Source organism: Muntiacus reevesi, chromosome 10 (assembly GCF_963930625.1).
Source record: "Muntiacus reevesi chromosome 10, mMunRee1.1, whole genome shotgun sequence".
NCBI classification, from domain to species: domain Eukaryota; kingdom Metazoa; phylum Chordata; class Mammalia; order Artiodactyla; family Cervidae; genus Muntiacus; species Muntiacus reevesi.
This window is the reverse complement of record NC_089258.1, coordinates 69,612,548-69,640,185: the sequence shown is the minus strand read 5'-3', so window position 1 is coordinate 69,640,185 and position 27,638 is coordinate 69,612,548. Positions and strand designations below refer to the sequence as shown.

The 27,638-nt window shown below is 40.2% G+C and overlaps 1 protein-coding gene across 10 annotated transcripts in view; it reads right to left on the bottom strand.

The window, feature by feature from the left end:
* Positions 1-545: 545 nt before the first annotated feature.
* NRG1 (neuregulin 1) overlaps positions 546-27,638 on the bottom strand; it is a 1,100,563-nt gene continuing 1,073,470 nt past the window's right edge. The window contains exons 3-9 of one of the 10 annotated variants that reach the window (XM_065947032.1): positions 24,753-24,811; positions 18,127-18,150; positions 13,112-13,214; positions 11,481-11,607; positions 8,775-8,905; positions 7,552-7,758; positions 546-4,832 (exon numbers count right to left, since the gene is read on the bottom strand). In XM_065947032.1, the coding sequence (XP_065803104.1) occupies positions 4,178-4,832; positions 7,552-7,758; positions 8,775-8,905; positions 11,481-11,607; positions 13,112-13,214; positions 18,127-18,150; positions 24,753-24,811 (1,306 nt within the window). In that variant the 3' untranslated portion in view covers positions 546-4,177. Of the gene's footprint in view, positions 4,833-5,258; positions 5,401-7,551; positions 7,759-8,774; positions 8,906-11,480; positions 11,608-13,111; positions 13,215-18,126; positions 18,151-24,274; positions 24,812-25,394; positions 25,463-27,638 lie in introns of those variants that run through there. The other 9 variants (XM_065947035.1, XM_065947037.1, XM_065947040.1 and 6 more) reach the window with 9 other exon arrangements.

Genomic DNA, 27,638 nt, shown 5'->3' with positions numbered 1-27,638 from the left:
CGGAGGTCCTTCCCTGAGCAGTAAGATGGACACTGAGTTTGATTTGCTGATAGAATGAGGAGGAAAGAACCCAATGTAGCCTTATTTTCTCTTAGAATGATGAATTGCTCAATCATAGGCCAGATGGAGAAAGCATATTTACTTAAGCTCTAGGAGAGCTTAGCAGAGCCCAGTTCTGACTGGCTGCCTTTGAGCCGTGGGGTGGCCACCGGATCCTTTGGACCACGGTAACATGTTTCCGTCTCATGACTGAATGGGTTTCCATACTGACATTTCCATGAGTTGGAAGAAATTACATGCTGTCTCTACAGAACGTGGCAACAATCGGGATCCAGGCAATCAGGCCCTACAATGTCTTGTCTATGCTCTTATGTAAAAATGTCATATTGCTTGGTTGTGATTCCTTCAACAAGGAACACAGTGGTATGCAGAACCGACAGGCGGGAGATGATTTGAGAACAGGCAGGGTGGCAAAAGCAACGGACAGACAAGATGAACATGGGATCCATCAAACAGGGCCCTAAATTAGCACAACCATCACAGTAAAAGGCTAGGTGCTGGTCTAACAGACTGGACCCTTCGTCTGTTGACCCACACTCCCAGATCTCCGCAGAGTAGCATCTTTATTGCAGTATGTCTTTCATGGAAAATGGACAAAACTTTAAATAAATCACAATTACTTATTGCTTAGTATTTTGGATAATAAATTCTTTAGTTTATCAGTACCTCACGGCCTTCAAATGTGCATTCTTCAAATAGTTTCAGTTACATATACATTCTTTCTCCTGAACAATAAATTATTCTTAAAAAAAAAGCAAAAGGAAAAGATACATAACTTTAAAGCAAAGAAAAACCAAAAAACATATATTTTTGACATTTATCTTAAACTTATATGAAAACAACTCTATGTTAGATGTTTAAATATAAATAATAAAGGACATTATGTTATTTACAATGTTACACAGTAAGTTAAGAGAGTTAAAAAAAAAAGAAACTGACATGAACTCATAAAGACAGTAAATGATTTAGGAACACATCCAAGTAATGTACAATGTGTATTTACAAAAGAATATATAATAGAACTTGTGATATGTGGCCATTTCCTTTTGTCTGCATTTCTCTGCAGTGTTTCATGGGCCTTTGTGGACAGACATCTTTGTGGCTGGTGGGATGCAGCCAGGACTAAAAAAAACTAGGTATTCTGTATTTTTACCAATGTGAGCCATATACCTTTCAACCCAGGCCAAAAAAAAAAAAAGTTACAGAGCAAATGACCCTGGATAAACTCTATCATGACAGTCACACTTAAACAAGGAAGATATGGCATATTGGTCTTTGGGACACATTCACAAATACCCAGGCAGAGTGCCATTTTGTAGAAAGCAGGAGACTGTCCAGACACTCTCAGAAATAAAAGTCCTACCAGGCAAGGAGGGAGAGCAGGATGTAAATGGAACCCAGAGTTAGAAAAAGGCATTTTTCATATTCTACGCTCCCCTGCATCTTCCTCAATGGGACATGATCTCAGACCCAGGAATCAAAGTCACTGTCAAACGTCTCAGCAATTTCCACCACCTGAAGACCCAGAGAGGCTTCCCTTATGCTGGGACTGTTGGTTCACATGCTTTCTTTGCAATGCCACTGCACTCCTGAGTTTATAAACAGGGATGGTGGCATTTGAACATCCCAGAGACGCCCCTGTGGACACAAATCTGGTGGCCACAGCAGGGAGCCCCGAGTAGTCTGCTGGCCTTTCCGATGAAGGAAATCTATCATTCTATGGACAGAAAGCCTGTCCTAACTGATAAATGTCACCTTAATGAGTGACCAGAACCAAGTTGGAAAGAAAATTTCCTCTTGTCCTCAGTTGTCATCTATTTTTGCAACCTGAAAATTGACAGATATTTTTCATACTGAGGAGCATGTTGTTTCTTACTCTTAATCAAAGATTTTATTTATTCCTGACATTCTCCAGAACAAGACTCCCATGCTTGAAAAATTTGAAACTGAAATTCTAGAGTTTTAGTTATGCTAGGAATTTTTTTTTTTTTAATTGAAATAGTCTAAGAAGGAGTCCAGGTCTTCAAAGGCAATTGAGAATAATTTGGAGAACTTCTTGGGGTTGACTCTTTTCTTTCCCCTGCTGTGAGCTTACTGATTTTACATAACTGGGAAATCAGTGCAACTTGGGGAGTTGTCAAGGGCTCCTTAGGAAAGGTGAATAAGCACGTGAGGACACTTCTGAGCACAGAGAAAGTGGCATGGGAACATGAAGGACGCTTGGGATACCAAATGCTAAGGACCCATTGACGGTCTCTGTGAATCGTAGAAACACTTAGGAGCTTAATGACATGACTCATGCTCAGCCTGCACTTTTCTTCTAAGACCTCTTTGCATGTCTTCCTTTTGATTTTAACATAGCGATGTGGTGAAGAACTAGACTCCATTTACTTACAAACAACAGAGTCACTCTCCTTAAACTCATGGTGGTATTTTGAACCCCCTGCTAACCTGTTTCCCCATTTTGTCTCATGGCTCCTGGGAGGCCACCTGGAACCTAAATAAACCTCCAGCTCGACTCAACAGACTTGGGACTACAATATTTTACCAAATTCTCTTCTTTTCCCGGATTAGCAGTTATTTCAAGTATTTCTACCTACAGACCTTCCTTAGATTGGTTACCACAAGAGAACGTGCAAAGGGTGGACCCATCTTAATCCTGTTTTTGTTGACAGTAAACCAAAAAGTAAGAAGGGGGGAAAACGGATGATACAGCTGCAAACGGAGAGGTTAGCACACAGGTGGGGGTCATTTCTGCAAGGAAAGGTGCAATCTTTCTGAGACTACTGCCGTTTCTTGATGCATCCTTGCTCATGGGAGGGTCTTTCTAATCACAAATTACAGGCACACTGGCCATTTCTGACAAAAATGTTCATGCATAGTACGATCTAATCAAGGCGAGATTGTAAAACAAGAAAAGAATAATGAGGACAAAGGAACGGGCCAAAAAAACTTAAAAAATCACCAACTGGGTCACATGGCCACTCTTCCTCTGTGTCTTCTACACTTTCAGTCCTCTAGACAATCTATGGCGGAACTAGTTCTCTATAATGACGTCACCGCCATATGCAACAGGCACACTTCATTCCAGAAGTATTCCAGACTAATTGCTGAGTGTGCTGTTGAAACTGGGGGTTTTTGTGCCATAACACATCTGTCCTTGAGCTGAGAAGACACAACCAATCGCTCGCTCCCAAATCAGTGAAAAAACACAAGTCAAGAATGATTGCACCTTTTTCAGCCATGGTTTGCTCTTCAATTAGATGAGCTGCTGTATCATTCCCCCAGAGAGAGAAAGTGAAACTGAGTCCTCAGCTTAGGGTTGGACCTTACCCTGATTGCTAGCCAGCATCCACTTTCTGTGCTATCCCCAAAACTTGTTTTTTTTCTCTTGTTGCGAAAAATCAATCCGCATAAAGTAAATGGTAGCTCCTTTTAAGTCAGAGCGAGCTGTCTTCTGATGAATAATATAGTTTTTGAAAAAAATCACAATATTACTTTCTTCCTAATATGTAACATGACTTAATGCAGTTTCCTGCTGTAATTAATAGTAGCATGCTGCTGGATCTACTATTATCTCAGAGCCCAATGAAGCAAACCTTTGGCTGGCAGAGTAGACACAACTCATTTCACATACGGAAAGCAAAAGAAAAATCTCATACAGAGGGGGAGTATTGGATGGATGCGCCATTACAAGACATCCTGATTGAGTCCTACTCGAAGCAAATGGAGCGACAGGTGCAAATCTTGTAAATCATACATCCAGTCAACATCATAATGCAATGCACGGGAAGCCAGCGAAAAACAGAATATATGGGGTGGAGGGTTGCTGAAATACTGTGAAAAAGCAGTCACGGAATGGTACAAAACTTGCTCTGGACATAACATAACATAAAGGCACCATTGATATCTTTCTCGTTTGGAAATACTGTAAAAAAATTGCTACATATGGCACATAACACATTTGTACATACATATATTTAATTTATAAAAGTTTTTTTTTTCCTGTTTTCTATTTGCAGAACTGCTAAAATAAAATAAATTGTTTAATTTAAGGTGGAATACTTTATTATATAAAATAAAGTTTTACAGGTGAATCTATGGGTGTGTTTCGGTTTTAGACAGCGATAGGGTCTTGGTTAGCGATTACACCGGAGAGCCTGGCCTGCAATTCTTCCTGCGGAGAGAAGCGACCTGCTGGGTTAGTCCTGCTGTCAACCAGGCGGAAGGCAGGGGCTGCCTCGAGACTGGCTGCCAGGGGGTTCTGTATGGCCAGGAAAGGCGTATCTTCTCCTACTCGCTCATCCTCTGTTTCGCTCTCTGAGTTACTGCTGTCAGCGCCTGTGTTGTTGTCCACTTCCAACCTGTGGGCAATGTGACCATTGGGCTTGGTTCTTTTGGCCCGCCGGCTGCTGTGGCTGAGTTTCTTAACCGGCTCTTGAGCTGGTTCGTACTCCTGGGTCGTTTCATATTCCTCATCCTCCACTATCCTCAAGGGGCTAGGGGGCAGGCTGTTGCTCTCATGCGCAGGGTTGCAGTGGAATGAGTTGAATTGCTGGGCGTGGTGGTCATACTTCTCCCGCAGCCGTGGTGGTGTCACAAGAAGCAGGGGTCTCTCCTCTTCCACGAAGGGGCTGACCGCCATGGAGGGCATGGAGACCGTCGTGCTGGACACGGGCGGGGACATTTCCGAAGGGGGCGACTTGGGCGAGCTTGGCGTGTGGAAATCTACAGGCGACATACGAGCCGGGGTGGTCATTGCCGATACATACCTGTGTGGGCACAGAAGACCCCAGCGTCAGTGTGGTGCAATGAGAGAGGCAGAGAGTGAGGGGTGGGGGGGTCAGGGGGCAGAGGTCATTATCTTAGCATCAGATATCATCATCAGACCACAGAGAAATTCTCTTCATTGTAGACGTCTCGGTGTTTACACTAGGACATTTGGAATCTCCAATTAGGTGGTCAAGAGTCTCCTCACAGGAGTGCATGCAAAGATCAGCTAAATTGCCTGGCTTAGCAAAGCGTTTGAGATTTTTTTTCCATCTCATCGTGATTTTCTTTTTTTTTTTTTAATCATGATTTTCAATAAAAGCATGTGAGTTAAGACAAGAGGGCACAGAGTCCTGGAAACCTCTCAGTTTGTAAGGACCAAGGCTCGGGGATTTGGAAGGGGAAGAAGTATTACTTAAATACTATACCTTCCTAAAGGCCAAGGGGTCTTAGAGAATGAAGCCCAAATGGGGAATGGAAGAAGCTCTAAGATGAGTTGCGGAAAGCTGGATCTGCATGCATTTGGATCTGTGGGCCTTGTTTCTCCTTAGCTCAGCTATAAGGTTATGTCTTATGAAAAAAAAAGAGCATAGTAACTTAGATTTATTCCTGAAAACAGCGTAACACATTTGTGTGCTTTTAACTTTTCCATGAAATGCGACTTAACATTCCATTTGCAACTCTATATCCCACTGACCATGACATTCAAAGAAAGCTGACACTTGGCTTCATCGTTATGTCCAATCCCTCGTCTATCTCTCTTCCAAAACCCACTGCTGTATCCAGCTCTGGCTTGTCTTTTCTGATTGCTCAAAGGTGGGCTGCACCGTGACACCTTATGTCATGCAATGTTTGATAACGCTCAGGAAATCTCGTCAAGACATTGAGTGCACTGTTTTTACCATACCGTGCTTTCTCCCCCCAGAACAAGAAGACCTTATGTGGCACTGAGAAAGATGTGGCTTATTCAGAGTCACATTTCTCAGCTTAGATAAAAATGTCACCAATGCGTAGCACTGAAGGACGCTTTCCTTCACATTGGCATTTGCAGAGTCTAATTTGACATGACCTGTGATGACACAGGACGCCGTCTTCTCATCTCCAGCTCACAGGAACAAGAAACCTATTAACCCTCTTGCTTGCCATTCATGATTCTGAGTCATACAGATGTGAGATTTGACTGTGTCTAAAATGGGAAAGTGTCTCCAGATGGAAATATCTGGGGCTTGAGTCTCCAGACTTATTATTTTGGGGATACTTAAATTAAGCTCTCTGAGAAATGCTAATCCAGAGTCAACCAACCCGTAGCACGGCTTCATCATTTTTCTCCAGGATGCCAAGTACATTCTGATGTCCTAAACAATACCTGGGGCATGAAAGGAAGCCTATCCCAGCAGGCAAATGTCAGCCTTTAAAGATAAACATCACCTGTAGTGACGGAGAAAGAGTTTATCCCTATTTTCTTTCTCGGGTTTCTAAAAGGATTGAATTGGAAGACTTAACACATAAAGATACACTTACATGAATTTAAGGCTGATGTTTTAAACCAGTTTTGGACCATGCTTACTTTTTCATAGATGAATTAGAGCAACTTAATTCCATAAAATTCTGAAAAGCCATTTTGGGGTAAAGGATCTTGAAAAAGTAATAAGCAGGCTCTAAATGACCCACAGGCTCCAAACTGGTCATCCTTTGCTGTAAGTACTTTCCAGTGCCTGAGTGAAGGAGTGTACCCAAATCATCTCCACCCATGAAAACCAAGTAAGTATGACTTTGGCATTATGCAAGCCTTTTACAAGTGGTCAGAGATTGGACTGAGAAGACAATAAAGTAAACCAACAAACAGACAAAACCCTGCTGGATTTGAAAACAAATGAGTAACAGCTTCTTGATGGACTAGGAATGCTGGTTGGGTATAACTTTCTCCCCCAGTTTAGGTGAGACTGGATCAGGAGAATCTATGGATACAATAATGCTATTAAGCATCTCTTTCAGGCTACTTTCTTCCGATCTTTATTTTAACATTTGTCTTGACTCCCCCCACTCAACCCAATAGCCCCAGAAGAAAGCCAACACATTCTGGAATAAGAACCACATCAAAGGCAGTATCTGCTTTGAAAACCTCCTGTGAAGACTGCAAGCTGCAGTGGACAGGAGATTGATGGATGCATTCCTTGCTGGAATTTCATAAAGGGATACTGTCTGGTGGGATGCAAGTCATCCCCATGACAGTCAGCAAGGACACAGCCCTTGATCTGATTTAACTGAGGCTGGAAGGTAAGAAAGCGTTAGCTCATGAGAACAGGAGGCCAGCTTGACCAGAGTGCGGATAACTGGCCACTTAGGATTCTAGAAGGGTCCGGATCGATCACTGAGGCCAGTGTTCTCAAGTTCCAGTTGAGGGAACTGAGACTCCCCCAGAGGGTCTGAGCCTAAGGTCAAAGCTGGGAACTCCAAGACTGCTGCCCCTTCCACGTCAAATCATTCCAGCTCTTTTAAGAGTCTGTTGCCTGTCAGCCACTGGGATGATGCGAGAAGCTCGGAAGAAACGAGTTCATCAAACCAAAAGATGCCTTCATCAACTAGGATCACTCCTAGACCAGGCAACTGGCGCCCCTTATTCTCATGAGAGCAGGTTCCTTGGTGGGAGAGCAGGCTCTTACAGGGATTCTCTTACTGGGGTGCTTTCTCCTCTGCAGTAGCTGCGCCCTTCGGTTTTACCTTTCACTATGAGGAGAGTCTCGGTAGGAGTCAGGGGTTTCTCTGGCATGCCTGAGGAAGCTGTTACATTCACGAGGGCCTCCCAAGCCATTGAGACGTCCTCTCGGGCCCCCAGTGGGGCTGCTGTGCCTACTGTTTTCTACGGATGACATCACGATGACAGAGTGGCTTTCCGAAATGATGCTTTCAGTATGTCCATTGCTCCAGCTACAGGGGAAGTGTGAGAGGCAAAGAGAGAGAGAGGGGCATTTTTAATTCTATGCACACACAGAAATGAAAGGAAGGGGAGTGACAAATCTTGCAAATGACTGATGTTTCATGCTGACATTACTTGTCTCAGAATAGGACTGTCTATTGAGATGCTTGTGATGCATAGGATTGTGACTTAGGTTAGCTTGGCAAGGATGCACTTTATTTATGCATTCATCCATTCAACACACATTAAACAAATGCCATTTTGTGCTAAATATTCATAGTAGCTCTCTGTTCTTGAGCGTCTTAGATTAAGGATACCCTGGTCTTACGTGCTCCATTTGGAAGACTAGTGCTGCCCTTGGCAGTACGCACTCAGATATGACCAGAGCATTTGAGAATTTGAGGTTCAGCTGGGTAACCAGTTCTCATGTGGTATCCCAGGGTAATCCAACCACTGGAAGAAGTCAACTTCTAAGTATTATATAGTATCTAAGACAAACTCTTTCCAGTGTAGCAATTCATTGGAAAAGACCCTGATGCTATGGAAGACTGAAGGCAAAAGGAGAAGGGGGCGGCAGAGGATGAGATAATAAGATAGCAGCACTGACTCAGTGGACATGAATTTGAGCAAACTCTGGGAGACATTGGAGGACAGAGGAGCCTGGTGGCTACAGTCCATGGGGTCACAAGAGTTGGACACGACTTAGTGGCTGAATAACAATAATAGCAATCCCGCAAATGATCAGGCATGAAAAAAGACAATCTCTAAAATGGGGAATAAAAATACTGTAAGGTGGGTATTATTTCCCCTTGTTTTGGTGACAGAAAAGTTGAGGGTCAAATTCAAATAGCAACTAGTGGCAGAGTCAATTGGATGTCCAAAGCCTGTTTTTGTTCCAAATCATACACACTGCAGCACCGCACTGCCTTGTAAGTACCTCCTGTTCCTTCCACAGGCGGTGAGAACAAAAGGGAACGTGTAAATATTTGTTCTTGGAGAAATGCGATGCAGCTTTTTATTCTCATACCTGTGACTGGGAGTCTGAGTGACAGTAGTGGAATGATGAGCTGTCGAAGTGTAGTGACTGGTGGAAAAAGACGTCTCTGCCTCTCTCTCAACAATATGCTCGCTAGAGATGACATTTTTAGATACGTATTGCTGGATAAACAAAGAGACACAACTTGAAGATTTAGGGAAGTCAAAATTCTAACAATGTCACACACACACACAAATCTACTCTTCTAATACACATGCTTCATAATAAACTCTATTTCTCCAGTGGCCATATGGCAAAGCCTATCCTGGTTAGTATGACCTTTAAATCAGATAAATAGAATTCATGACTTTCTCTTTGGATATACACACACAATGCAGGTCCTACCATGACAACTACATTTTATCAGAGAAGACCTCTTTCTTCTCTTTTGTTTCCAACTGATAACTTGACTAGAATTCAATACAAACACCTTCCCAGCACTTACTTCTGTAAGCTGTTGCAAGCACAGAAATAGTTTGTCTTATTTCAAATTTTAAGTCATTAGAAGAATTTTAAAAAATAATCTCTATATGTTGAATCTATAGTTCTCTTTTGATTTCCCAGCATCCATGTTGCTCTAATGGTATCATTGAAATTTTTACCTCATTGTCAATAGTAAGACTAACAGGCTACTGAAAGATTTGAAGAATTTATAACAGCAGTAAATGTTATAAGCCTTGACAAACCATACAATAGATAGAGGGTCTTATATTTAGTACAAGTAGATTCTACTTTTTTTTCACCACTAAGTCACAGTAGCTATTACCACCTTTATTAGTAGGAGAGGGACATTTTAAAATCATCTTTTAAGCACTGTTAGTATTTACACCAAATTGATTTAAGTAATGGAAAAGGACATGCATAGGAATAGTCTTAGATGAAATAGGACATTTGATGATCTGATAGGTTATGGGCTCTAAAAGAAACTGATGTATTCATGGAGACAAAAAATTACAACTTGAATTATACTTGAAACTCTAGCTGGTTATCTTAACCATATAAAGGTTTATTCCATGTGGATCTTTGCTTTAAGGAAAAGATGGTGTTGTCATACGTAATGAGCTGTTTTTAGTCTGTGTAACAAATGACTCTTGTTCCCTGGAAGGCAACGTAAGCTCAGTGAATCTAATGAAAATAATACTTAACAATTAAACAACACTCACCAAACGCCACTGGGCTAATGGATTATGTGGATTATTTTTTTATGCCCATTGGAACTTTTTGAAGTAGGTGTTATTTTTACGATGAAGAAATGGGGGTTAGAAAAGCTAAAGCTCACAGTCAGGTAGCTTGAGCCATAGCCAGAATTCAGGCTCCTATATATTATAACATACAACGTGACAGACTATAGGTATGTCAGTAGAGAATGTACTTAGCAACTGTGCAGAACATTCTAATGAACACACTGGTAGGGGAGGAAAGTATGTTACTTCATTCTTTCCTTAACCACTTCATCCTTAACTCCTTCACTGGTAGTGAAGGATGTTAATTTATCAACACCTAACAGTCTTCTGACTTCCTGGTGATTGAACAACTAGTAACCCTGAACTTGGGTCTTTGATATATTTGCCCCACACAAAATTCATCTTTGACTATGAGACTGAAAATGGTACTGTCATATAATCTTCCAGCTCTGCTTATAAAAAGCCAATCATCAAAGAGAAATGAAAACAAAACCAAACAAGAAAGATGGTGAAGTAGGAAGAGTAATACTCCAGAAACCAGCAAAGCTGAGTTCCGCTCTGCCCTGGCTCTCACGGTAAGTCCCCTACATAAGAACCTTCAAGTTGCAAACTTTCAAAGATGTGAAAGTATTATAAACCTATTATAGTACTATATAGCCGGTTGTGTTAGTTGGGTATGTAGGCTAACTTTGTTGGACTTACCAACAAATTGGACTTACGAATAAGAACTTGTTTGCGTGGAACTTGTTCGTATGTAAAGGACTTACTAACATCTGTAAAAAAAATAGGGGGAGCTTTGGAAGATGCAATCTAAAGACTCTCCAATCTAATATTTAATGAATTCATTATATTTAAAAGTTAAATGATTGGTAAATTTAAAAAATACATCTTTGAATGGTGAAGGATATATTTCCTCTGAAGGGTTTGGCATCTCGTAGAAATAGTCAAGGAATCAGAAAGTATTAAATTCTTCTGTTGTGGCTACTGAGAAGCAAGTCTGGTAATGCCCTTAACATTGTCCATGGCCCAATATCTCCCTTCTCAGAATCAGTAAATCATCAGGCACCTCAAAATGCCTCTAAAAAAAAAGAAAGACTCTAGAGCCTTTAGCTCAGGTATCAGTGCTAATCAGTTATAGACTCAAGCAGCCTTCATTTCCCAAGTATAAAAAAATAAAACATTTCCCTCTGATTCTTGTATCATGAGTTTTATTATTTTTCTTTGTGTTTTTCCTCTGCTCTTTCTTCCGGTTATGGCTTCCTTACAGAACAAACCCAACATTATTATTCCGACCCGTTAATGAACACTTTATAAGAGGAAATGTGCTGGTTTTAGTCACCAAATCCACTTTAAAAAATGTCTCCATTATTTTCTCTTGGCGAAACCTTGGATTCCTGGAAGCCCTGGTGATTAATGGCAGCAGCTAAGAGCCTAAGAGCTTTAGAAAATAAACTTCAAGGTGCCTGAACAGAGGAGAGATGCTGAACTTTTCCACGGGGCAGAGTCAACATACATTCACCAGCTGCACGTTCTCGGGGGGCGGGTTGGGGTGGTGTGGGCCGTTGGCTATGTTCACCATGTTGTTCCTTTCAGACCGAAGGCTCTGCCGAAGCCGGTCATGAAGCTTTTTCCGTTGTTTCCTGGATAGGAAAAAATGGGGCACTGATTTATTTTTTCTAATTATTTACATTTTTCAATACAGTCAGTTCTTTCTTCTACCAACACAACACTCAAGGCAGTGGATTGGTGGGGAGAGAGTGAGAGGGCACGCCACCCCATCTCAGAAGTGGAATCATCTGTTCTTAGCAAATAGATTGAAGAAGCCGGGTGGGATTCTTACAGAAATTGAACTGGACTGCTGAGAGATAAGGGAAAAAACAGAAGAGAAGACGAGATAAGCCAAGTTGAGATTTGGCTACAACTCAGACTTTCAGAATCACTCCGTCTTTGCCTAAGTCTTACAGATGGCCATGTGTCTTAGGTTACAATTCATGCTGTGCAATTGATAAGGCTGATTTCATTTACAGTTTTGCCTGTCTGTGTGTCTTTCAAGAAACTGGAGTTACTTTTGAATCTGTGCATCATAGTGTGTGTATGTGAGTGAAAATGTGTACATCTTTTGCCAGAAGATTTTGGCACAATTGTAACGTGATCCTATTCTAGTACATTTTTGTATAACTAGGTAATGAATATTCAAATATTGAGACTGAATCTAGTAAGACTCATAAGATGGATTCTGTGAAGGTTTATTTTTCTCTATTGCTTGCTCAATTCTGGCAACATTCCACATCCCAGGACATTAAGGAAATGCCATCCATGTCCTTGTTTCTATGGCATAAATGCAGATTGTCTGTGTTCCTCAATTCAGATCATAATAATATTCCCATGACTAGTTTTGGCATGAGAGTTTATGTGATGAAACGACAAAATAAAATAAAACTGTGAATAGCATTATTTAAAACTTGAGCAGAAGTCCTACATACGATACAAAAGTGAAAGGAATTCATATCATATGATAATCGTATTTGTTAACAAGGACCCAGCTTCAACAACCAGCAAAGTGAACACAAATCTATTTTCATGTTTTCTCTTTTATTCTTTCAAAGCACGTTTTGCTTGTTCTCCTCCCGTGAGAGTCCTTTTGTATATCTCACACTGTGGGAGAATTTGAACTGGTAACTGGAATTGAGAATTCCATCATGGTTTTTAAAAATGCCTGCCTTTCAAACGCCACCAAACGCCTCCATTGTCCCCTACGTCTGAGTGCAGACTGGACGTGTCCTCGGAGTCGAGATGACAAGCTCACCTGCGGGACCCACCACACTCCTTTCAGGAGGGACCCACGTCCACAGACACCTGCGTGGGTCCATATGCAACCCTGTCCCTCCAGCCCTTTTCTTGGGTCACGGGACTGTGGTCAAGGAACAAAAGTCTTCTGAACACTTTTGCACAAACAGGCAAAGCTTTCTAGTGCCTGTGGTTAGGAAGGTCCTCGAAAGGGGTCATACAGGACCAAAAATAAGGAGGAAATGCCCCTGCCCCTCTAATCTTCCAAGACGAGGCTCTGGAGCCCGGTCTCTGGCCAGCCCTTGCTGCCCAGGCTGCCTGTGCGCTCGGGGGAGAGGAGGCCGGGGAGATGTTTACTTGGTTTTGCAGTAGGCCACCACACACATGATGCCGACCACGAGCAGCGCGATGCAAATGCCGGTGATGGTGAGCACTCTCTTCTGGTAGAGCTCCTCCGCTTCTGGAAAGGGATGAGAACACGTCAGCCAAGCTGGGTCCCTGATCCTCGCCCGGACTTACAACTGAAGAGTTGGCATGCTGCATTGTCCATGTTCACAAGAAAATACACACGGGACAATTCATTCCTTCGGCAGATAAGACTTAAGGTGCAGCACGCTCTGCGTCACATTTTGAGCATAAAGCTGCAAAGCCCACTGGAGGGCCATTAATAATAAAAAAAAAATACGATCTATTCAATGACTTTAATGTTAAGCCATAGATGCGTACTAAACTGACAAACCATAAACATTAATGGTAAAATAACGATTCTGGTTAAAACTGTAGATTTTATTGTAAAAAAAAAAAATCTCTTGCAAAGACAACAGGAACTGATGCCAATAAAAGGAGCTGGCATTGGCACCACTGGGACCCTCCCCTTCCCCCTTCTTCCCAGCCTCCTGTCCCCTCCCCTCCTCCATCCCAAGCCTTTTTAAATTTCCCAGTTAGTTCCTATTCCCGTGGTCTTTACAAAGAAATCACTTTTAACTTAAAACAAAAAACAAAGAAAGAAAACTCAAAGACATTTGCAAACATGAGCTTGACTTGTAGTTAAAACAAAACCGAGGCAGGATTCCCATGATTTAATAGGAAAATAGGGGACAGAAGCAACAGGACATGGAGTAGCTGGGCGCTGTATCAGAGAAACTGCAGTAAGATGGGTGGGATGGTCCCGGGTCATGAGGAAGACTTGTCCTTTGAGGAACAATTATTATGACGTCACCAGTTGTGCTTAGAGATCTAGTTTATGACACTACAAAACCACTGGCACAAATGATATAAGATTTGGAATAGATTGTACCTTCCTGCATTGGACAAGTTGGGAAATTAGCTAATGTTGGTTGCACTAGGGAGGTGGGATGTTCAGCTATTTCAGATGAAGGTACTACTATACTCCCACTGCAACCAGTTTCTGATTCATGGAAGGTTTTCTATTTGCAAATCGGCTTTGGAGGGGGATATATTGCTTACAGGATGGTAGTCAGGTTCTTAATAAGATTTGCTGATTTGATGGTGAACCTGATCCTCTTAGGAATGAAGCTTCCAACCAGTCTAGTTACACTCACTGGGAAATATTCACAAGTTCGATGAGAAAGAGAAATTAACCAATGCATAATAAGCAGTATAAGCTGCATTTGCTATTCTGATTAACAAGCTGGTCAAGAACTGGGAAACAGTTTACCAGTGGAGGTCTCTTATCTAGGTATCAATATGGGGCCTTATGGAGCAATTTCAATTTACATTCTCTGTCTCAGCAGCCACATTTTTTTTCCCCTCTATTGAGAGAGGGCAAGTTGCCGGAAATCTTCTTGCAATGAAAAAAGGTGCAATGCTATTTCTATGATACAGCAGACTTTATCATTAAACAAAAACATTTCCTACAAGCCAAGCCCATGGTAATCAAATTCCAGTTAACAGGTCAGGAACATTGTCAAATCAAATTAATAAGATCACTGATTATTAGGAGGAGGAGGAGAAAACAGTCAGCGGGTAAAAAAAAGACGAGAATGCTGCAGAGATTATACGAAAACAAACAGAAAGGGTTGGAAGAAGAAAAGAAAGCAAACCGAGAAGACAGACAGACTGACAGAATGACGGAGAGAGGGAGGAAGCCAGGTAGGAGGGAAAAACGAGGTTAAAGAGTGAAGGAGCCATCTGAGGTTCCTGGCACAGCATGCCTGATACTAAGGGAGGAAAAATAAATACATACAAGAAAACCAGAGGGAGGAAGTGCTGGGGTGGGAAGCAAGGTGGATATAGATTTGGAAGGGTTATCCCATACAGCATAACTCCTAACCTAGGCTGGCGGTCACGTGGCAGCCACAATTAGAAAGCAAAGCAGCTGGTGCATTGCGGGGGCGACAATGGACCGAGAGACACAGAGTCCTGCCATGTAGCTCTGCACCGCGTGAGTCAAGTGAGGACGTGGCGTGTGGATGCTTGTATGCTAATTGCGAGTGTCTGCTGCCTCCCTTCCCCTAGAGCCACAGGACAGGGAATTCAGTTTCATAAGGTGTTAATCTGTGAGCTGATGCTGTTGGAACGGGCACCTGGATCAAATGGTCCTTCTCTGGGGAGAGCAGAACACAGAGCAGGGATCTTTTGTTTGGGGTGAATCGGTTAAGAAACAGGAGTGTAAAGGTATCACTGCCTAGAAAATGAAGATCCTACTGTACTTCTTTCATTTACTCTATTTTTCCTTCTTTTCAAACGGCAAGCACTGGTAATGCTTCTATCTTCCAATTCTATCTTTCGAAAAACCTGGGAAACTGGTTCCCCAAACTGCAAAAAGAGGACCTATGCAAGGGCGAAAAGTGGGGAAGGCTTCGTGCCGTCTTCTGCAAGTTTTTTGGTGGTTGTTAATTCTAAAAGAATAGACTGACTAGGGTTCGTGAAGAAATGGCATATAATGACTTGCTCGTTCTCCCCTGGTTATGTCAGCCCATGACACTTCCCAGGAAAATCAATCATGGAACTGGAAAGGCAGACCAGTCAAGGCCAAAGGGCAAAACAAAAGTGCTAAGATGAGCTCCCTAGAGCATAGATGTGGCTTACGACTCTATACTTACATCAGGATGACTTGAATGCATTAAATAGTTTCCATTTAAGTTTCTATCTGATCTTCCAATGGTTCCCTAAATCAGGTGACCCTCACAAAACAAATATGTTCAAGGAGAAATACTTGGTGAACAATAATATAAAAAATGCTTAAAAAAAAAAAAAACCTCCTTTTTCTTCCTTATTATTTCCCTGGGTTACAGGGTTAACTGGACAAGAGCAAATTAGAGACAGCGTTGAAAAAAAGAATCCATCAGTCCTGTTGGTGGATCTGCCTTAATGAGTCGAAACACTTCTAAGTCTTCATGGTTTGGCTGGATGCATTAAATGAATCAGATCAAGCTCATTTTTCAGACTGATCTGGCCAGGCCAAGAGACACTAGCCTTGGCCGTTCCAATTTTAATTGGCCTGTAAGGTCTGATTTTCCTTAAGGATACAATGTTCTGGCTGGCTGGAACCTCAAGCTTTTCCTGTTAAGAGGTATGTGGGTATCAGCTCAGGGTGCCTTTATTAAACCCTTCAGATCTTACTGAGGGAGATCATGTATCTGCAAAAGCCATCATCATACGTCATTGTTTGGGAAAAGAAATATTAAATTTAATAATTAGACCCTAAAGTGATAACGCTGGAAGGATGCTGTTAGGGAGAAGAGGGGAGTTGACGGTGGAATTTTTTTTCTTCCTTTCAGGTAAGACCAATACGCCTTTTGAGAAGTGGGATAAACTTTATTCCGAGGGAAGTAACCTGACTAGATAATTCCCCTCATATAGACCACCTGCCACCCGTGGGATGTTGGTGGGACTTCTTGTACTCCTTACTCTCAAGTGATGTTCTCTGATGTGCAAAGGACCACGTACATGAATATGGGGCTTTCCCCATCACATGAATAGTTTTCTCTTGGAATTTTTTTTCTGGGGGGAGGGGAATGTGCAAGTAATTGAGTTTCTATCCCTGGAAACTGATAGCTTGCAACAGCCTCATTTTCCACAGATTATGGAAAGTACATTAGGTATAGACTGTGATGTTATCATTGAAAAGAAAGCAACAGCTATAAGATGCTCTTGTTGCATGATGTCACTGACACTAGCTGGATGGGGACCAGACAGTCCTTTATTCAGGACATTGCTTTATTGATTGATATGCACTTCCAGGGCTGTAGCATTCAGGAAGCCTGGGGACCTGCACTGCGGAGCCTCCGGGAGGACAAAACAGCTTCCCCTTCCTGCCAAGACTGGCTTTTCTCCCAACTATCTAGGATGTTGTCTAGTCACTAAGTTGTATCCGACTCTTTGCAAGCCCACGGACTGTAGCCCGCCAGGTTCCTCTGTCCATGGGATTTCCCAGGCAAGAATACTGGAGTGGGTGGCCATTTCCTTCTCCAGGGGATCTTGCCAACCCAGGGATCGAACTTGAGTTTCCTGCATTGGCAGGCGGATTCTCTACTGCTGAGCCACTGGGGAACAGTATGAAAATTTGTATTTGATTACTTGGGATATGGTGACTCAAATTTAATTCTATTAGTGTTAGAATTTCCATCTAAAATAGCATAGGGTATTTTGTTCTGTTTTTTATTTTCTCGTTCATAAGATAATGGAGCTGACTATTGCAGTGGTTATATATCTCCAGAAAACTGGAGTAATCGATGTCTGAAAGTGAAAAGTGAAAGTCACTAAGCCATATACAGTCCATGGAATTCTCCAGGCCAGAATACTGAAGTGGGTAGCCTTTCCCTTCTCCAGGGGATCTTCCCAACCCAGGAATTGAACTAGGGTCTCCTACATTGCAGGCAGATTCTTTACCACCTGAGCTATCAGGCAAGGTATGCAACTTGTTGCAGTGTAAGAGCTTTCTATGTTGCAATATGAATAGATGACTTTTATATTGTATATAAAGCTCCCATGAGCCGAAAATGGCTAACTTGGTGTATGTGAAGCTTCTTTTGTTCTCAGGCCCCTGGCCTGGTTCCTCCGAAAGCCTTATGAATCACTCCAACTTACCCAGCTCTGGAATAACAGCATGGTCAGATCCGATCAGTGGGTCAAGGAACATGGGATGTATGTGAATTGTAGTAAGTAAGGTGATTTTCAACTCTAAGTGAAAGTTTTGAGTCTAAAAACTGCTGCCCTCAGTACCTCGTCGGTAAACTAACCATAGATTGAAAGCAAAGAAATCATTGTTATGGCTGTATGATCCCTTCTAAAGAGAAAGGAAATTAGTTAGGAACTGAAAGGTAAGAGGAGACAGGGGGGAAATATAAAGGTTTCAGCTCAGAGGCTCTAAATTCTGCAGGCTAAAAGGAATGATGATTGGTCCATACCCATAAATTCAATCCCAAGATGCTCTGCCAATGCAGAAAGTTGACAAAAAAAAAAGAAAGAAAGGGAAAAAGTTTCAGAAAAGAGCAATACACTGCACTCCAAAACACATTACACACGACTATTACGGCTCTGTGCGTGCACATCGAACAGACAAATGGTGGATGGTTAAGGAAGCAGTGCTCAGGTACGCCCCCACGAGTCCACGGAGGGAACTTCTCTTTTAAGAGCTGTGCAAATACCAGCACACTCTGTCTTTATTAACCCTTAAAAGACCTTACTCAGGGAGAAGAGGCATGACTGACCCCTCCTCTGTGCTATTCGTTATCTGGGAATCGAAAGACCGGATTTATCATCAGAGGTGGCATTTCGGATTATTTCACCCTTCTGCTTTCAAAAGGCAGGCATGAAGTTCCAGGGAGGTGAAATCATTTTACCCAAAGGTACAGAGTGGCAGAGCAGGGAGGTGAAGCCAAGAGGAGCGATTTGGTTGGAAATTTTTGTCACATTAGACTGGTATTTTTCATTGTTTGGGGCGAGCTGTGATCTAATATTTCCTGCTGTTTTATTTACTTATTTTAAAACTATTCCTTTCCCCCCCAAAATCTTCCACTCTCTCCATCATTTGTATGACATGGAGAACACTTCTGCTCAAAAAAGCCAGCCAGGGCATTGGGGCAGCGGGGAGCCTGCTTCCAATTTTCTGTATCATCTCTGTGTGGCATAGGATAGCAGTGAATGCCTCACTTTTTCAAATGGTTTAAAAAAAAAAAAAAAGGAGGCAGGAGGAGGAGGCAATTCCTGGGTTCTTTGGTTAATTTGAATTTACTAGTTCCTCAGATCACCAAGAGCCAATTAGATGGGCACTTCTCAGCGCTGAGCCCCGATGGATGGCCGGATGATAGCCAGTGACCACAGGCACCCAGGGGGCCTGCAGGGCTGCCCAGGGGAGGGGCTGGAAGCTGGGCGCCCCCAGACCACAGTCCTAGCACACCTGGCTGAGGACACATCAGAACTGCAGGTCCAGCAGGACCTGCGCAGGCTCAAGTGATGAAGCGGGGAAAACTGGGCAAATTAAAAAAACAAAATCAACAACAACAAAAAACCCCACCCAGAAATGATGCCTTCCATTCTTGAAACAAAGAACTGTTAACCAAATGTCACCATCTGGGGCCCTTCAGGACTTCCTTATTTGTGCGTGGGGGGTGGAAAGGCAGGTGGGAAGGCGGGGCAGGATGAAAACAGCGGGGTTCTGTGGTCTGTATTTCTTTTCCTTGGTCACTGACTAGAGAGATGCCAGGACAATCCCCAAATCTGACAAGGCATCTCTTCAGTTTGAAAGCACACGCTGGAGGGGTATTTCTCTTCCAAAACAGTGCGGACATGAACAGATCTCCTCATATAGAGATCGTGTTTGGGGTCATCCTGGTTTCAGGTCCTTTCTCTGCCATTTACCTGTTCAGTGACTTTGGACAAGTTCATTTCTCATTGACAAAATGCTTATGGTATTGACACATGCCTCACAGGGTGACCCTGTGAAATAAAGGAGACATGAGGTGTGTCGGCCAACAGCAGAGGGGTTTAACAGCTTGGCGGACAGATGTATCTGGGGATTTATTTTGGGCCACTGATCGCAGGCATGCAGGCTTAGTTTTGATTAATTTCAGGGTCCCCAAAACTCTGACAGCCTCTGTGATATATCAAGAATTTAGACTAAAAAACAGACTTGCCACCTCTTAAGGAAATGAAGTTTCCCAGATTTTATATATATATATATATATATATATATATGAATAATATGTATGTATAAATACATATCAAATAGTACACTGACTAGCAATGATAAAGAGGCACTTTATGTAATAGAATTTTCTTTGCCTTAAGTCCAGGGTACTCAGGCAAATCACATACATTTTTCATAAATTTAAAGGAAGAGGATGTAGAGTGACTTTGGTTGCACCATATTCCAGCAAAATTAACAGTTTTTTCCAATCTGAATTTCTCTTGCCTCTGTGCAACACTGAATTGGACAAATTGACATTTTCTCCCAATTTGTTTCCTCCACATAAACTTCAGAATATCAAGGTACCACAATTCATTTTCTGAGGAAGTGATAATAAATTTCCTTACACGTTTCTATGAGAAACTAACTCAGTTTTTCTCCCTAGAACCACCTCTGTGTCTTGCCTTTTCCTCCTATGTCAGTAATAATTTAAGGGTTAAAATCAACAGATGACTACAGAAACTCTTTCCAGAGAAAAGAATCATGATTCCATGCCTACATGAACACTGCTAATTATCTATATTAGTTGCATAGAAAGCTTGGTTAAGTCTTCAATAAAATTAGTAGCATGCTCATGCATACATATTACTGCATTTACAGTTTTATAGGTAAGTTGGTGAGCCTAACTCTAATTTCATTTTCATGGGAAGTCATTCATATCAGGCAGCTCCAATTTCAAATAATTCAAAGGGAAATTGGTACTTAAAACTGTACTCTCTTCTGGCCATCGGCCCTAACAAGGAAACAAGCAGAGGAAGCATGCATCCGTCACCCAAGTCCTGTAGCAAACACTACTGTAATTTATTTGACTATTGGTGGCTACATTTCTTTCATTGTGAGTCAAGAAAAGCAGAATACACAAACACTTTTCATTTTCTGAAGAGGTTATTACTTTCTATCTGTTCTATTTAATCTAATGTTGGCTTAGGCTTATTACATATCATATGTTTCCTATTGAACATCTGCCTAGCCACTCCATTTTTCAAATTAAATTAATAATTCACAAACACGAAGGTTACTGTAAACAATTTAGCTTCCTTTTCTACATGTGATTTCCTGCTGTGCAGTAAGCAATATAAAAAATTAATTTAAATCTGAGTCTTTAGAAACTATTAAGTATTGACTCACTGATCTTTTGCTGTTGGATTTTATAATTGTTTGAAGAAAACTGATTAACCTGTAGGTTAATTTAAATTTTCACTTGCATTAGAGAAAAGAACAAGAAAACTTCTTGAAAATTGAAATTGTCCATATATGCAATTGTAATTTCTGTTAACATCTGAAGACATTCTCGGGTTTTCTTAAGCAAGTAATCTCAAAGAGGTATGTGTCCTCTTGACTTTTGCCCCCCCTCCCCCCCCCGAGGTTTCTAGAGGAGTCCTGTCAATGTCAATGCTAAATGGGACCAATGTAGCCACTGACTTCTAATTTTCAACTTACCTTTACAATAGTAGATGCTTTTGTTTTTTTCACATATACCAATCCGCATTACCACTGAACCCTTTGAAATGTAATAGGAAACTCCTTTCTTCCAAGTTTCCATATGTCATGAGCAAGTATGTTCATAAAAACACACACAGTGAAATCTCACTAATGCTTAGCTGGAGTTAATAATTCCGGTATAGGTTGATGTGTCTTTATTCTACTTTCAGCAAGATACACATGTTTGATAAAGAAACTAATAACTTCAGTGAATTTTAAAAACATTTGGAAAAATCAACACAAATAATTTAGGCACTAGTAACCTATGAATCAAAAATACTTTTAAGGCTATCTGAGTTAACTCATTCTGAGGATATGCCTAAAAGTTCTAAAACTGTACTCTTTTAAAATAGCCTATAATTTTGGCTATTCTAGAATTACTTCCTATTAGATGTTAGTTTATATATGACCTATTTGCTTCATACTGCTTGAAACTACTGAAGCTGTGTGTTTTTCCTATAGTCTATAAATTGATTATTGATTGTTCACATACACAATCACAGACACACACAAACCCACACACACACAACACACACACAATGATGAAAACAATCCGTTCAAGCAGGAACTCTGTGTCGAGAGGGGTGAAATCTAAAGCTTACTAGCCTTGACAGTATTTTCCAAGAAAGTATTATAAATGTTTTATTTCAAGGCAAATGGCTTCCTTCAAGAAAGCCCTATAAAAGATACATGTGTTCCTTTCTATTATATTTTAAATCAGTTTTTATAAATCAATACATGTCCCGTAGGACACCCTGACCAGAAAAATTGTATTAAATCCTAATAATGTAAGTTATGTGTTTAGAAGCGTTTAAAAAATTGTATGTTCTTTTACAATGTGATTCATCAACTAAAAATGCAGTTTGGTAAGTTGAACAATGTTTCTCTCTGAAGCTGGGGAATATTTTTTCTTTTAAAATGTATGATATGCATTTCAAACTTTATGAACAAAAATAAGTAAATTTTAAACTTTACCAAGATGGAAACACTTTTTAGCTTTTGTGTGGCTTTCATTGCTAGTTGAACATCAAGTGCTTAGAGCAGCAAATATTTATTTCCCTGCTTTGATGTGAAGGTTTGTGGAAGTAAAAACTGAGAATTTAAGACATGGAAGTTAGAAAATTAACTCTGGGAAAGACAATTTTGGAAAGCAGTTTCTGACTGGAAGCTCTTGCTTTTCCAGACACGAGGCAGGACTGATGCACAGTCATTACAGACTTTGTTTATAAATGTGTTTCCTATCAATCTTTGTTAAATCGGGTTAAATCTGAATGCTGTTTTCCTGGACATCTTCCAAAAGTGCCACTGAAAGCTTACTAAAGAATTTATTCAAGGAATCACATTTCGATTAAAATACATAATAGCTATTTTAAAATTATATCTTATGAAAGAGAATATGGTCTAAAACAGAAATTGAAAACATTTTTTCAGGTTCTACTGTCAGATCTCACTGCATCATTATTTTGGAAAATGCCTTCATTTTTACATTGCTTTCAGTGTAATGATGTGCATTACAGTGCACAATGATATTCCAAAAATTTAAGTATAATGTACATGTTCAGAATTTTCATTAAAATCTAAAATATAATTGCACTGAATTTATACAGTCACAGGGATTTGTAAATCCATGTCATTTGAATACAAACATTTCTAAAAGGAATGGCTGTATTAAGTAAAATTCTATTATTTACCTTCTGTTTTTACGCTCCATCTTATCTAGCTTTATAACAATAATCTATAGCTGTAGAGAGAACAATTCTGTCCAGTAAAGGCATTTTATTTAAAGGTTTTGAATAAAGAGGAGACTGTGTTTGAAAATTTGGCAATGCCAGTTTATCACTTTTTCACAACAGAAAGTGGTCTGTAACGTGATTTTTGATATGCAGCTTTTGTAAATACATCAGAAGTACCACTCACTAAAAAATGATCAAATAGTATGGGTCCAATCTCCTCATAATGCATATGAAATTTCTTTTTTGATAGAATTTATTCTTCCATGACTGTTAACATGAGAAACAGAATGTTATTCTTTGCATGAATACAAATAAGGGTCAAATCTCATTCTTTTATGGCCCCCAAATGACCAATTGCTATCACTGTTTCTTGTGTTACATGAATTTATACCACAATACACTATGTGAAATATTTTGGGGGGTAAGCAATTGACAAGCTGAATCAGAAGCTGACAAATCCATTACAGTGCTTTTGTAAATAAAATCTAACAGCACACGTCCATGCCTATGAATTGCTTTTGTGCTCCATCGGCTGAGTTTTCTGTGGTAATGACAGTAATGGTATGGTCTGCCAAAGCAAAAGCATTTACTATCTGATCTAAATTTACAGAAAAAAAAATTGTCACCTTTGATCTAAATGGATAACTATATGGAATCTATTTTTAAAATAATGTTTTGAAAGTTCCAGAATTAAAAGCTAAAGTCCTTGTTCACAAAAGAAGGACAAATACATAGTTTAGTTATGCATGCAGTTATATACAATGTAAATGGTCTTTTAGGAATGTTCAAAACTTCATGAAGCCACAGAAATCCATCAAAATTTCCTGGTTCTCATTTTAAAAGTATACATCTAGCAGTGAACTGTGATATTTCATAATAACTAAAAAATATTTTTAAAAAACAACTTTTTCCCTAAAATTATTATTGAGAGTAGAATAACATAAATAAGTGATTTAACAATTCATCTAAAAATCATTTAGACCTGAATCCCTTGTTTCCTAAACAAGGTCAAATAGAAGCCAAGCTATCTCCTTTGCTGTGAAAAAGTTTGCTTTCAATTTTCCTGCTCAGAGCTTTTTTTTTTTTTTTTTTTAATGCAAACTGTTTGGTTAATGAAGAGAAACACCTGAACTCTTTTTATTCTGTTTATTTGTTGGAAAGAACACAGTCTGAACCGAAGCGAACTTACCATCATTTCAAGTGTGTACTGGTTACAAACTTAGCACACCTCCTTTTCGAGGGATGGGGTCATTTTTATAAAGAAGATGGACTGTCCCGTGGAATGATTTTTTATTTTCTCAATAAAAGTGAGACTTTTCAAGGCCTTTATTGTCATTGCGCTGGGTGAGGGAGGCTACTATCATGTGGTATCACGGCAATTCGAGATCAGTTTGAGAAACACTGGCGCCTCACGCACCTACGAGCAGCTCAGAGCCCACTAGTCACGAACAGAGGAAGTCACACAACGCTTGTGTTAATGGTCTCATGCGACAGGCAGAGGCAGTCAGTGTTAGACCTGGGAAAACGCGTCTAGCTCTAGGTGGGGTCTGAGGGGAGGTGCGGCAACAAGAAAGCAGGAACCACTGAGCATGCTCCTAGTCAGGCAGAGACAGAAAGGAAGTGGACGTACTGTAGAAGCTGGCCATTACGTAGTTTTGGCAGCGATCACCAGTAAACTCATTTGGGCACCTGAGAGAGGAAACAAAAAAACAATGGTAGAAAAAAAAACAGAGAAAACAAGAGAAGAGGTGAATATATGCTAGAAAGAAGCTCCTTCAGTGTCATTTGACTGAACTTGGTGAGTTCACTCTCAGGAGCTGACTCTCCGTCCTCGTCATGGCTTTTCAGACTCTGGCGTCTCCCCCAAAGGGATACAAATTTGGATACACACGAAAGAAAGATCCCAGCATTTTAAGTGACCGTGTTCTCTCAGACGGAGCCACTTAAAATGGAAGCTGGGTGTTTTCTTCAGCTAGGTTTTCTGCTTGAGAGCATCGGAAGGAAAGGCGTTTTGGTGGGCCCGCCCGCCATGATTGCCTCATGGACCGCCATGATTGCACCATGGACCGCCATGATGGGTTTTGTGAAATCGATGGCCTTTGTGGTTTGAGACACAGCTATTGACAAGATTGAATGGGTTTCTGCCCTGAGTAGGTTAAACCATGATTAGAACAAAAGGAATCAGTCTCAGCTGAGCTGTAAAGGCACCAAGCAGTAGCGATTGTTGCTGTAGTTTGGGGGAGAGAGCAAATTTCAGATTATTTTAACATACTTTCTTGGGTTTGGACTTTCATGGGCACATTCTCAGTACATCTCGCTCCAGTGAATCCAGGTTGGCACCTAGAGGGTAAAAATGTAATAAGCAATCGAACGCTAAAGACACTGAACTTTCAGACTGGCAATTTTCCTCCTACGGAGTATGGAGAGTCCTACAAGTGACCTGGTGGCTGAACAACATAAAGGAAAGGAGAAGACAAAACATTTAGAAAACCATGTCCCATGAAAACTGTGGGGTATTGCTTGCTTCAGTCTTCGTAAAATCAGTTAACTGAAATTTAACTAGTGTGAGGCTGAAAGGTTGAAGGGGCTTGGCAAGGTGTGGGCAGGTAAGTCATTATCTCTAGGGCATTTCTGAATTTGTCAATGATCAACTGACGTTGAAACACTGGTATTGGTAAGAGCTTATATGGTTCATTTACCATTTAAATAATTCTGAGTTTTTTCTTTTGTAGACACAATTTTGTACTTCATTTCATGTTGTTGTTGTTAAGTCATGCCTGCCTCTGTGACCCCATGGACCGTAGCCTGCCAGGCTCCTCTGTCATTGGTATCTTTGAAATCATCAAATTACAATACAAGTCAAGCACTTTCACACTCTAATGATTACTGACAAGAAAAATGACATCCTCCTTCTTTTTTTTTTTTTTAAAGATAATACAAAGTAGGTCTTATTTTTAATGGTGTAAAAAATCTATAAACAGGCAGATTTTTAGTAGTACAAATTTCACTTCATGTAATTGTCCCAAATCAAATATAAATACATTTAAAAAATTTAGACAGTTATTCTTCTACTGAAGTATTTAATGAATGTCATTTTGCATTTAAGGTAAACTGTTCTGAAACTGTATAAAATTTACATTTTACTCACTCACACCTGCCTATCAAAACTCCAGAATCTTGGTAGAATATTGTTCTCAAGGTCTCGGGATGGGGCTGTGGCTAGAGATGGAAGTCCTTTACAACTGCTCTTTTTGTTGCTGTCATTCCAGTAACTAAAGCATTTCAGAATGGATTCATTTTACCCCAGGTATCATACTCAAAGAAACAGGGTCATCAAAAATTCCAGGACACAAATATACTTCTTACAGGTGCCCCACACTGATAGCCATGATTATTATTAACAGTTCATCTAGACCATAAACATCATGCACAATTTTTTTCCAGAATAAATAAAAATAAACACCACCTTTTTGGCATCAGAGAGATGTGAATAAAACTATTCATTTTTGCTAATATCAGGTTGATTTTTTTTTTTCATTCCTCTTAAAGCCAAATTCAATGCCAAAAAACATTCTCAAGTGATTTGGTACATCTGCTTCACCAATTTCATGAAGAATGGCTCATAAGAATAAACACTAGCAGTTCTGTATTTTCAGCCCTGTGAGTACTTGTGTGAATAAAGTATAATTATGATCATTAATCATAATATCAATAAGCTTAACAACAAATATCTTGTTATTTACATAGTTTTTTGAATTCGTCAAAAAAGTATAAATGAACTGGTTATTTTTGTATAGAATACTTTTGCTGAAATGAGTAGAGGAAGAACTACTTAGAGAAATACAAAAATAAGAACTATAACCTGTGAGGTTGGGTCATTTCTTACGAATATGTCATTCTACCTGCTTCAATTAAGAATGTCTTTCCATGTAATTAAAAAAAAACACATGGAACCTTGTTTTCCATGTAACTTATTTGATGTAAAAATTTATGAAGTATATGAGATTTTATTTTTATATTTTTTTCTGAACCAGGATTATAAACCATATAGGCATAAATTATAATTAAGTAAGTAAGTCCAGAACTAAGAATATATTCTATAATGCCATTTCATCTTACCTGTTTGCATTCTTCATAAAAATTTAAATTCTTAATTTTATCACATAATCCATTTGCTTCATACAAAGAACATAGTATAAGATGTGTGACTATGGCGTGTGTATGAGTGTCTGTGTGTGTGAGAGAACTATCAGAGGTAAGAAATGCACTTATTTAAGAACCATGAAATTCACAAAGAGCTCAAGAATCATGAATCCCTTAAGATAAGAAACACATTTATTAGAAAATTGCCATTTATGCATCTTAGATGTCATTTTTGAAATAAGAAGGCATGGGACAACTAGATGAAGGGGATCAAAAATCCTACCCAATCAATTTTCTAATTAGTACAAGATTCTAAAATGATGTTTCCTAGGAAACTAGTATTATAAGATGGTGGTTTATCTCTATCATAAAA